This window comes from Eurypyga helias, unplaced genomic scaffold (assembly GCF_000690775.1).
Source record: "Eurypyga helias isolate BGI_N326 unplaced genomic scaffold, ASM69077v1 scaffold2393, whole genome shotgun sequence".
Classification (NCBI taxonomy): Eukaryota; Metazoa; Chordata; class Aves; order Eurypygiformes; family Eurypygidae; genus Eurypyga; species Eurypyga helias.
The window spans coordinates 32,571-45,835 of record NW_010241682.1 but is presented as its reverse complement, the minus strand read 5'-3'; the positions used below and the strand labels follow the sequence as shown (position 1 = coordinate 45,835).

Below are 13,265 nucleotides of genomic sequence, written 5' to 3'. Positions count from 1 at the left end.
GCTCGCAGCTTGCCGTTCTTGTAGTCTCTTGAGAGCGGTGTCTGCCGCGTCCGAGTCGGCCTCCCCTTAACCCGTCCGTGAGGCGTCTGCTCTGTGCTGTCCCCGTCCCCCCCCACCCCGGGGTGGCCGCCTCAGCCTGACTGAAGAGCCTGGCTGAAGGGACTGTTTCACCTCGAAATCATCCTTTCTTTGCTGGCTCATGTGCTTGTCCTGTTACTTTCTGGGAATTCAAGGGGTGCTAGTTACATTTAATTACTTGTAATTGAATAATTAGAATGCATTTGGCCTGTTAGGCCCTTATGAGTCACAAAATCTCCCATCTGTGGTTTTGTCGCTGTGTTCACAGGTAAGGCAAACTGCCCTTACTATGCCAAAGCTGAACTCCTGGCTGACTATCTCCAGGCTAACTTGCCAGACTTCAGGGTTCACAAGATCACTCAGCACCCCGACAAATGGGAGGTAAGCCACAGTAAGTCAAGCTGCTGGTAGATGCCCCAGTGCTCCACAAAGTGACAGATGTGCTTAGCTGTAGTATGTCTCCTCTATTAGCGTTTTGATACGTGGGTGGAGGTGCTGCAAAAGCAGCTTTGGCTACAAGCGCCAGCCAGAGGAAAGGTTTGAATGTTGTGAGGGACTGGGTCTTCACACAGAAGATGGGCACAAAATGTGGGCCAGCTAAAGCTGTGTTTTGTCAGTAAGAAGTTCAAGTTTATTAGTTTTTTATTATGTATAAATGGCTGCTCAGCCTGTAAATCTTTTGCACACTCTGACTGCATATGCCTTGCGAGTTGTTACTTATCAAGAACATTTCTGGCATTCAACAGCTTTGAATTACAGTGGAAGCATGAAATGAATTCTTACATATTTGTTTACAATGTGGATGGGCCTTTCTGAGTACTTTTACTGTAGCCCATATAAGGAACTGAAAAACAGTGCAGTATTATTTCACGAGATAGAGAGTACTATGATGTTTATTACCTTGTATTTTGCTTGACACCTCAGCCAAGTAACTCGGACAGTTAAGCAAATAGCAATTAACATCTGCAGCTTACTTATCTCCTGCAGCTAAATAGGAATCCTCAGATTTCTCGCTGCTTCACAACATTGCTATCTTCACTACCACTAAGACAACTGAGCAAAATTACAGCATTGAAATCAAGCGGAAGTAAGACTTTTTGCTCTTCTGCTGAGGTCTTACAGTGTATCACCATGCCTTGCTCTTTGTTATTTCCCCCAATTTGCACACAGTGGTACATGAGTAAGTTGTGAAGCACCATGTAATTATGTATTGAGAAGAAATAATGATAATGTTTATAGCTGTAACTTTTAAGTGTTATCAAATGTGAAAAAGTATTAAAACATTTTGGTGGGGATGTTTAAATTAGCAGTGGCTTCATGGCATTTGTGAAATGAATGGATGGGAACACAGACAATCTCCTATTATTTGGAAAGAACTGTTGGACCGTGGAGGGAAGGGTCTGCTTCTGGGAGGAGTTAATGATTTTCTGGAATATGCTCAGGTAATAAGCTGCCTTTAATACTGTAAAGCCATACTTTACATTTTCTTGTTATTTATATTCCTCCTTCAAAGCTATCCTTTCTAATGTTGCCTTGCTGTGTGTGGGTTGTCATTTTATTAGAGATCATTCTTTTTGTTCTTAGAACTATTACGGCATCACCTCAATGATGTCGAGTGAGGAAATGTCAGACATTGCTGAGGAGAACCTGCAGGCGCATATTGAAATGGAAAAAGAGAGGGAAGAGATGAAGAGTCTTATCAAGCCTTTGCAGATCTGGATCACCAGGTGAGAGTTTAAAAGGAGTATCTATGATGTTTCACTCAGCTTCAGAAGAACATGCTTTTTCCTGTCACGTGCAACAAGTGTAACCACCTGAAGTTACACACGAATCCCTGTAACGTGCTGATTTGAATTAGGTTCTGCGCCTCTCACTATGAGCATTCAGTACATAATTCAGACACTATTTCTAATTTTCTTACATTTTGCCCAAGTTTATGTGAGGGATGCGAACAGGCGACGTTTATACCTCAGATCACCTTAGGGAAAAACAAGTATTTACAAAATAAGCTAGAAATCTTGTATTGCAACTATCTTGCATTAAATGTCTTTGGGACTACTTAAATGAGGAGGCTTTTGAAGTTCTAGCTTTTGAAATTTCTGTATTTCTGGTAGTCCTGACAGAGCACCTTACAAGAACTGTGGTTGTTTAAACACACCAGCTTTTAAGTGACGGTATCAACTGAAATGTATAAGATGAAGGAACCCTCAAATGAAAGGAGAACCCAACTGTTTTAATTTTAAGCTGTTAAAATGACGGAAGGAGCAATAGGGGATCCAAGCTAATGGCCTACTGAAACATAATCAAATAAAAAAGAAAGATCTTTGTGTTTATTTATGTCATACTTCCGCAAAAGCAGTGGTTAGTTGTTAACTATAAGTTTTCTATATCCTTCTCTTATCAGTGCATCATCTCCAATCTGTTATCAGCTGATCCCTCTGTTGGCAAATGGAGAAGTGTTTGGGATGACCACAGAAATTTGTATTCATTTGCTTGACACTGACCAGTTTAAGGAAGTTCTTTGTGGTATTGTAATGGAGGCTGAAGACATGGCGTTCCCACTCCTCCGCAGTATTTCAGAGCACACTGAAATAGATGAGGCTTTTGTCCAAGCCGATATTATCATTGTTCTTGATGATGTCCTCTTAAGCCATGAAGTCCAGTCCCTTGAGAACTACATCAGAGAAGTGAGTGAGATCTGTCAAGTGTATGCTCCCCTGATTGAGAAGAATGCCAAGAGTGAGGTCAGAGTAATTTCATCAGGAAAAACCTTTGTAAACCTTAAGGCGCTGATGATTATGATGTACGGCCCGTCCATTAAGCCTGAAAATGTCATTGCCATTGCCACATCCTGGGAAAGTACAGCTAAAGCCATGCTGGCTAGGAAGCTGAATATAAATGCAGCAGGTGAATATTTATGTGTTCAGGTAGCACGTGGGGAGTTCAGAGGATGGACACCTTTGAGAGTACATGTTTCATTGCAGAACACAGATTGATGCACATGCAGAAATGCAAGCCCAGCAGTGCACTCAATGAATTGCGTGGCTGTATAGAATGCCAGGTGCTACCATCCTCTATGCTTACTGCTATCAGGATCTGTGCCTGATTACATGAATGTGAATTCTTTTGCCAACTCCTGAACGCAGCCCTGCCCTCCTGGTGTGTATTTCATGCTGGAAATACACTAGGAAGGACTGAGCTGTGTTGTGGATCAGGAACTAGGACTTCAAGATTGCATTTGCACTCTGCAGTGCATTGTTACTTCGGAGACACACAAACTATCTGTGAATAAACATGACAACATACTGCTGTGCAGATAATGAAAGCATAGTAGAACTGTGTTGTAGTGTTATTTCTGGGTTAATTAGCTGTCTTTCTCAGGTCAGTTGTTATAACTTGGTTCTATTTACACTGTCCTGCATTGCAGAGCAAAGGTGTGCTCCAACAGCCTGCTCAGCATCAGGGTTCTTTCAGTGTTGCAGGGTAGGAACTGGTCATCAGTGACAAATCTAGACATTTTTGAACCTAATGAAAAAGTAAGTTAATAGACCGAGTAGCCTATCAGTATGTTATTTGAGATACTCCTTCTGTACCAAAGCAGGTAGATTTTTTTTAATGACTTTTTACTTTTAGGCTTCTTAATTTGCATGTACAGAATTTTTCAAAAAACATTGCTCTAAGTTTGCAATATGATTTTTTGTTGTTGTTTTTTAACAACTAAGTATTTACTAGGTGTTGTCTATTATGTACAATAACATATAAATTAAGGGTCTTTTTTCAGCTTGTGATGAGGTTTCCTATGTTATGGAGAATCTTTTCAAATCAAATAATTTCTGCTGTCAAGGCAAGACAGTGAATTGAAGAGAAATTCATGTTGGAAGGGACTTCTGAAGGTCACCTAGTCCAGCCTACATTGTGAAATATTTGTCTGTCTCTTCAATAATCTATGTATTTTCCTCTGTTACAGGAGTTAAAGACGTGATTGTCTGGGGCAATATTAGTGGCTGTAACTACATTGATTTGTCACATGCCAAACTTTATGGATACGACTCTGCTGTTTGGGGCCCAGCTAATTTTCCACGTCCTTTGTTGAATATGATTTATGATAGGTACAGAACAGATTTTTTTTTTAATAAAACTAAATAGATTATTTTAATCCATGTTTATCTGAACTGTTTAATAAACATCAAGAAAGGTTTTTGTTTTCAAGAAGTCTTTACAGACTAGTGATGTACATACTGGAAAACTCAAGTTGAAGAACTCAGTCTGCAAAAGAAGTTGAGTAATTCCCAGTGCTATACACAGTTCTGACTCTCCTGCCGACTTTGCTTATAACTATATTTTCCTACATATTACATGTGTTTTTCTTATATCATGAGCAGCTGATAAGAAGTAATGGAAGTCCAGACAGTGACTTAGATGTCTAGGATGCATGAAGAAGCTTTGAAGTAATACTAAACATATATCTGCACCGTGAAGTACCTGAGTTCCATTGAACATATGGCTTGAGCACATTAATGTTGCCAGTTTCCAAAAATAGACACATTGTTAATACACGTTAAAAGGATACCTGGCAGCTAGATGGCTCCTGTGGAAAGAGAAGGAGCAGGGAAAGGACGGATGCAGTGCGGCGGCAGCAGATGTGACCTGCACTCAGGCCTGGCTCTTTGGAGCTCCCACTTTGGCCTAAACCCAGCACTTATTGGACAGCAGACATTTCTGTTCTATACTTGTACTGTGCCTAGCACGGGGGGTTATGGTTCACGGTTGGGTTTTCACATAAGATGGTAATACATATCAATAATAATAATATTATGTTATAAGGTTGTGACTTGAGTAAATGACCTAACTTTCATAGGTATGTAGTGCTTATTGTTCCCTTTTGTGCCACGTTCTGTTAGACCCCATTTCTTCTGAGTGTCTCACCTTCAACAGTAAAGTTTGAATAAGTTTTGACTATATTTTGTTTTGATAGCGAATGGATCCATTCGGAATTTCTATCTGCACAGAGTTCACTGAGTTCCCGGGTCCATCACTGCGTAGGAATGTTACCTGCTCATGCGGTAGTCACTGTACTGAGATACTGGTATCATGGCTCTCCTCCTGGGGAAATCATTTCTGTGGGAATACTTACTAAAGGTAAATCTACTTTTGCTTTACATATTTTTGTGTAGCTTTTGCCGGTACCTATAATGTTAGTTTTTAATCAATATTTTTAATTTAATGATTTGTTTTACAAGTTTCCATTAAATACTGTGAGTACAAGTGTTTGTTTCAGCATAAGAACTTCCAAATATGAGCAATTTTACTCTTCAGAGTTTGTGATTTGATACAAGCATCTCTTAAGCTGATATTGTCTTGTTGCAGATTGTCTCAGTCTTTTAGTTTAAATGCTTTTCTGGTGTATGTGTTTTACACAAGGACTCTTTACAGTTCTTAGAGATGAAGCTATAAAAGCATGTTCCTGTGTACTTAGGTGAACCAATAAATGGAACATTTCACAACAGCCTTTTAACCCTTATATAAAATGAAAAGAATTCCCCTTTTTAAGATATAAAATTGCTACAGCAGTTGTCTTACAGCACAGAAAAGACATAGACCTGTTGGAGTGGGTCCAGAGGAGGCCACGAAAATGATCAGGGGGCTGGAGCACCTCTCCTATGAGGAAAGGCTGAGAGAGTTGGGGTTGTTCAGCCTGGAGAAGAGAAGGCTCCGGGGAGACCTTGTGGCTTTTCAGTATTTAAAGGGGTCTTATAAGAAAGATGAGGACAAACTTTTTAGCAGGGTTTGTTGCATTAGGATGAGGGTTAATGGTTTTAAAATAAAAAGGACAGATTCAAACTAGATATAAGAAAGAACTTTTTTCTGATGAGGCTGGTGAAATGCTGGAACAGGTTACCCAGAGGGGTGGTAGATGCCCCATCCCTGGAAACTTTCAAGGTCAGGGTGGATGGGGCTCTGAGCAACCTGCTTGAGTTGAAGATGTCCCTGCTCACTGCAGAGGGATTGGACTGGCTGACCTTTAAGGGTCCTTCCAACCCAAACTATTCCACGATTCTGTGATTCATGTACTTCTAACTAAAATACAAAGTTACAGTAAAAGTGGAACTCTCTAGTCTTTAGCGTACACTGGAAAAGGCAGTCTCTGTTTATACTAAGATCTTAACAGTTGCAGACTTGCAAGTCTGTAGGAGTTAATCTTGACACTAGTGAGGATGTGGTTTTTAATCAGAAATAATATGTTTGGGTCATTTTTCCCCTCTTCTTCAGGTCAGTTTTGCATTCCTGAAGGAATTGTCTTCTCTATGCCAGTGAGGTTCCAGAATGGTAACTGGGAAGTCATGACAGAATTAGAAATTAATGAAACAACCCAAGAAGTTCTGGGATGCTTAGCCCATGAGCTGATTCAGGTGAGGATTTCTTGTGACTAGTAGTATGCCCATTCTGCCACCTATGGGTACGTTGCGTTATAACTGATTACCGAGACCTTTACTCCAAATGTTAAGGCATACAAACTGCACGCATGCACTAATGCACGATAAATACCAAGTATTTATAAATGTAAGGTAGTATTTATATATTGAATGAACACACGACTGTTCTGTTGCTCAAAAAGGAGGTGCTAAAATAAGTTTACTTGTGTAAGTCTAGAATTTGCACCCCCAAGTTCTGCAGGCTTTGTGCAAAACAGAATTATTAGCTTTAATTTAATGTTTCTATGTTCTATGCTGCTGCTGCTGATGATGATGATGTTGACCTTGCTTGTGTGCTATTCACAGTAGTTCTATGCCAGGAAAAATATCTTTTGGGATCCTTATGGCTGTGATTCTGCATGAATGAAGGCCAGATTTTACTAAAATTAGAGATTTTTCAGAAAAATACAAAATTAGTGAGCAATAATTTCATTATGAACTTCTTGTCACTTAGTGAGACAAAAATAATTTAATTTGACTAAATATTAAAATACTAAAAAGACTGGTCCCAAACTCTACATTCCACCTTCAATCAGGTTTTGTGATTTTTTTGTTATACTAGTAACAAGTAAGGATTATTTTATTTTAACATATTTGAAGTTTGTGCTAGAAATTAGAGTGGATTAAAAGAATAGATGATACTAAAACCTTTTTAAAATCTTTTTCCCCTTCATTCAGGAAAAGCTCATTGCACTAAAGGAAATAAAAGAAATGCATCCATATGGAGCTGATAGTATCACTTGTAAAAAATATTTGTGACAAGGTGGGTCTTTCTCCCCATAGAAGAGGAGATCAAGTTTTAAGTGAGAATTTAAGTAATGGAGTCTTATTTTATGTGCCTTTCATTTGAAATGGATTAAACGAAATCTTCCTGATTTCTTTAGGAATAAATATAAATAGCAAGTGCTTGTTCGCTGTACCCTGACCGTGGCTGGGTCATGGGGATAGGAAGGGCGAGCTTGCGTGGTAGCAACCATGTTTTGATAAGTTTCTGTTGTGTCATTCACAGATCATGAATATAAAAGCTGAGCATAAATAACACATTTAGCACGACACATTTTATCTTAGGTTATTAGTAAATAGAAAAGCATTTTAAGTCAAGTAATTATTACCAGAAAACCCCTTTCAGCATATGTCCTACTATGTTTTTGAAGCTATTCTATACTATAGTTTCCTATACTGTCTAGAAATAATTAGTTGAATTTCCAACAGAGGAAAAAATCCTGTGAAGTGGAACTCAAACTTCTTATTATTCTGTTTGTTCCAGTACCAAACAGTTCATTCAGTATGTTTAGTCTAGAAGGCAGTCAGAAGAAGAAAAGGTTGAGACACACAAAGACAGTAGGCTAAAAAAAAGATATTCCTACTTTCTATAGAGAAGGCAATCTTGATAAGTGGCAGTCACATCTGCCACGTCTTCCAATTACAGTCGATGAAAGATCTTTTAGAGATCCCTACATTATAAATTACTAAGCCATTTCACTTTGTTTGTTAATGACACACCAGGTTTATCATGCACAATGATATGAGAAATTTCAACTAACAATCTATAGAACAACTCCAGTATCCTTTCCTAATGTTTAGGAGCGTGTGGGAATGCTATAGTCTGCATGATACTGCCATGGCAAAACTCCCCTGAGTCCACAATCTACTTTTCCTGCGCAGAATAAAAACCCCACATCTTCTCCCACGTCTTTCTGTGCCGCTTTACCTACCTATTTTGCTTTTCAAGTTCTCTCTCCTCTGAAGATTATATAAAGGAAAGAAGAATCATTTGTCACAATAAGAATAGATGAACTTTTAATTGTGGGGGGTTTTCTGTTTGTTTCTTTCTTGTTTTCTCACTTTTTCCCTATTCTCATGTTCCAAAATCCCTGCACTTTCCCAATGTTCAAGCCATTTCTTCCTACTTTTAGGTCCTAACAAGCCTTTTTCCTATCATGACCTTGATTTACCCAGACAAGAGATTCCCAATTAGATAGGAGTGTCCTTCCCTGTCTGCTCTCGACTTGTATGGCCCTGCTTTTCTGTAGAGTTGTCCCATTCCTCATGGCTGCTTTAAACACCAAGCAGAGGGCCTTTCCACTGCTGGCAGCTAACTGCTTAGCTGTGGCCTGCTCTTGTGACGTTAGCATCAGGTGCCATACTATTAAAGTATTATGAAACTGCCTGGTTTATCTCCTTCCATATGTAAGTATTTTAGGAATTTGGCAAAAAAATGTCCTGTTTTTGCTCTTTTTTACAGAGATGGAAACCTTGCCTACTGGCTCACTTTAGCCAGAGTTGTCTGGAGGAGAAAATGCTGGAAGTTCCCATCCTAAACCAATGTTTTCATTGCTCAAAAGAGCAAATTATAAAAAAAGGCTAAACATTGTCATAGCTTTTACAGTATCTTCCTCATCAAAAACCATTTTCTATAGACAGAAAATATTTCATAAACAGTGTGAATATAACATTCTTAATCTGGAGACCAAAGCAAAACTCCTACTGACTTTAATGAGTCTAAGATTTCATTTACATCCAACAACATATTTCTTCAGACCAATGAACTTTTTCAAAAACTCATTTGATGTCTAAAATGTTCATCTTATGACAACTGTGAGTAAGATTGTCACACATAGAGTAACAGTTTTGTAACTCCAAGTTCTTGTTTCAAGTGTAATGAAACACAGTACTTGTGCAAGAATATGTATTCTTACACAAAATCTAAGTGCATACATCTCCTTAGTGATGATCATTTTTATCTCCATGTTTTTTATTTCTTTCATGAGTTTCATAGGGACTACTCACGTTTTAATTCAAACATGCAAATAATTACATACTTGTCTAAACAGGATTGTTGAGAAACCACTTTCACTTGCATGTCTTTGGTGTCTTAAAAGATGGAGACTGTGTTAAATGAAATATTATTGTACTTGGTTGGGTTTTTTTATCAGATGTGAGTGTTGAAAGCAAAATAAAGTTTCTTGTTCTTTGAATCAGATACATATAGTTGGAATAAATTAATTATTTCTGTTCAAGTGGAGGTTCAGACTCTGAACAGGGGTAGACTGTTGATATGAGGAAGCCAAGAGGAGCTTATCTGTTATTTATCGGCTGATGTGGACAGAATGAGGAAGGGTGTCTCACTGATCTTAGAAAGAGGAGCTCAGAAAGCTGGGCTATCACAAGGGAGCAGGAAGAGTGGAGTTTCTCATGTGAAATGTGTATGGGAGAAGCAACATGTACAGGACTGAGATACTGTTACAGGTATCTTCATGGAAAAATAAACATGGGAGTCGTAGAGCCAGGTGTAAAAAGTCTTGAAGAAAGTGGTTAGGAATCATTCATTTCACAAGGAAGCGGTCTCCAGGGAATTAGTTTCTAGTCATGTATGCACCAAAAATTGTCTGAGTCTCTGAGGAGCACCTGAGGGCAGATGTCTCAGGAGAGCATAGCAGGGAAGGATGCTGCCAGTGGTCTTTCCAAACTACCTGGTTTGTTACATAGCTCCTTCTCCAAGACAGGAAAGGAATTTTTTCTATATTGAATATAATTTGGCAGTCTTTTACTCTTTAAATTCTTTCATTCTACCTGTGGAGATAGTAGTTCAAACAGACTGCAATTCAAGTACCATCTCTGCATGGCTGTTAATGAGAAAGAAATTAACTGTTCCTGCAGTATATAAGCAGGCTTACTGGACTTGTTGGTCACTACCTGAAAACCACAGGCAAAGGGTTTCTTCTCAGAGCCTGGAAGGAAAAAGACAAAGCAAATGTCTTGGATGTCTCTTGTATCCTAAATTATTCTAGTTAGATTTGCCTAGTGGCCTGCAGGGAAATAAAGGTCTTCCCTATGGACACATAATAGAATGGAAAAGTTTCCTTTTCAAGCTTTTGCTATAAACAAAGAATAAAAATAATAGGGAAGCTAAAAATATGGTAACATATTCAAAGTTGGTTGCAGTTGTAACACAATGTTGGATTTAGTCATCACTAAGTTTGGGTTTTCTCTAAGTAATAAGTAATTTTGTTTTCTCACAAGTTACTGAGCAATGCTATGTATGCAGGATATTCATAGTATTGATGAATCCTACTACTTGGGTGTTAGAGGAACTGTTGAAAAATTTATGTAAAAGGACTTTAAGATAAACACGTGTCGTACAAATGTTATATTCTACATAAAACCTAGCATTTAGGTGTAGTGAAGAGTATGTAAGCTTTCTGGTTGGTCTGAACAATTCTTATTCTAGGACATTACCACTAGGACTTTTTTTTCCTTTGTGTACTTGTACCAACTGTTTGTTACAGCACACTGTGCTTTCTGCATTATTGTGCCAGCTTCCACCACATTTTCAGTCTCTATAGCAACACTGTTTCTCAGCAACTGGGAGATGCTTAGTAAAACCCCCTTAATTTAGAAATACTGCACTCCAACCATAAGAAAAAATTGCTTTGAAACAAAGATCAAAGAAGTTTTATCTTTAATAATTCAGGAATTTTATTACTAATTAATTAGCATTCTCTGTTTTGACTGCTTAGATGGTTACCTGATACTTTGATCTGGGCCTTTGCCAGACATTTGTTGTGAACAGCACTCATTTAAAAGCAAAACCTTTAGAACTGTGTCTTGAAGTCAACTTTTAAGTGCGGCGTCTCTGGCAGTGTCATCTGACTGCTGGGCCTGTAGTAAGTAGCTGAGAGAAAGGTAAGCATTGTTACTATATTTAAGAGGAGACAACAGTTTCAGCCTTTGAACACAACATAGAATGTTTTCAACCTTCACAGGAAACAAAAGTAACTGTAGTTTATTTTATGTGTATTTAAAATGTTGGTCGCATGTTGTCTGATTTCAAAAGAAGGAAGGCCGCTGTGATCAAGTAAATTGATCTATTGGGAGATTTCTGCTGTACTTGATCTGGTTTGTCTTTCTCTGTACTTCAGCTTGCTGAAGTAGCATGTAGCATGCTTAAAAAGCATGTAGCATGTTTAAGCATGTAGCATGCTTAAAAATGCATTTTATTTGCTACATTACATATTCTGAGAACTTGTATGGGCAAACAAAATACACAGAAGTAATCAAACATGCTACTTTTCTTGCACATTCCCATAGAATTGAAGAATAAGGCTACTCTTGTTCTGCCCATAAGTATTTTTGTTAGTGGGATCTGAGTTTATATTGTAAACATTCATTTCCTGTACATTTGTAATTTTTCTCTTGTGGAATTGTTTTTTATTATTAATAAAGGGCACGTGTAGCTGAAATACAACACACTGACTGAAATGGTGTATCAATGAGCAGAGTTAGTTCAGATTTGATGGCAGACAGATACTGCTTCTACTTTCATATTTATGTCCATTATAAAGTCGATGTGCTAACACTGAAGTAGATGCTGTTCACTTCACCTAAGCACTCCTACTGCAGTCAAGATGTGGACTCTCCATAGAGTTTTGTATATAGAAAATGTAGACTGTACATATGTTAATAACACCTTTCATAACTTTCTGGAGGGAGAGTTCATGGGTATGATGTTATGATGTTGCACGACAGACAGTTTGGTAAAGCACATAAACACATACTTAACTTTGAGACCACAAGTAGCCTAGTACAGAAGTATAGTGTGTTTATCCATATGGATCATTTAAAGGTTAGACATTGCGCTCTACTGGAAAGAGAGCTTGTCATCTTACACTAAGTATCAAATACTAATAGATTATGCATGCTGTAGAACTCAGTGAAGTCAGTGGATCTGTTCTTATTTGAGTGGGAACATTCTAATGAGGGAGTTCTAATTAAAGTGAGGTTAAACTGTGTATTTTTACCTTCATCCTCTTGGTTTATTTTATGTACCTTTGCTGGAGAGAAAAAAAGGAGGAAAACATGAGGCAAGCTGTGTGTAAGTCTATTTTTTAGGTTGCTACATGTAGCGTTCACTAAACACATTTAATTCATTGCTTGGAATCTTCTGTCCCTACACTGACTTTTCTGTAGATGCCTCTGCAGAGGTATATACTACTGCACCCATTTTAGGAGTAATTGTATAAGCAAAGTTACTTGCCTGTATAAATGTTGGGCAGAACTGCAGTCTTGCAGAACCCAGGGTTGAGTCCATACTCTGAACCTTAGTAAGAAAGAAAATGGAAGAATAGTGAAAAAGAAACATAGTAGTATTTCTTTCAAATAAGTACTTAAATAAAAAATGTGGCATTATAGTCTGTATTGAAAAAATCATTAAAGCAAACCTGCATCCCATCATTTTAAGGTTTATAGATTATTTAGAGACTGAAACACAAAGTTGCAGCCTTCACCAATTAAAATGGTGAGAAGCATAATTATGGTAGACTCAAGAATTATAGATCACTGAATATTCTTCATACTTGGCCAGTATTCTGTCATGTTTATGATGAATGATCAATGGTCCTCACTGGAAAAATGTATTAAAGTGAACATTCATTTAAGTTCAGGTTTAATATCAATTTTATTATTTAAGTTTTAGATAGTTTCCTACTATTTAGTTTTTATTTTTCTAATTTCTGTTTTTTCCCCACTATAAGCCATATATGAGGCCCTGAGAGTCTCATGTAAGTTAGATCAGTTACACCTAGTGTTTTTCAACTCTAATATTAACTGAAAGACAGTTACTGCACTGAATTAATATTTACATTGTTTAGAGCATTAATGTAATAAATCCTGAGGGGATACATTAAATTTCTATTGTCATCAGGGCCATACTTA

The 13,265-nt window shown here is 37.9% G+C and overlaps 1 protein-coding gene across 1 annotated transcript; it reads left to right on the top strand.

The window, feature by feature from the left end:
- Positions 1–304: 304 nt before the first annotated feature.
- On the top strand, positions 305–7,310 carry MDH1B (malate dehydrogenase 1B, NAD (soluble); the record flags this gene model as incomplete). The annotated part of the gene is made up of 8 exons (XM_010148816.1): positions 305–459; positions 1,386–1,520; positions 1,663–1,805; positions 2,483–2,985; positions 4,046–4,187; positions 5,054–5,217; positions 6,349–6,488; positions 7,230–7,310. Coding segments are annotated over 8 exons (1,463 nt in total), but the record flags the coding sequence as incomplete, so codon positions are not given.
- Positions 7,311–13,265: the final 5,955 nt, after the last annotated feature.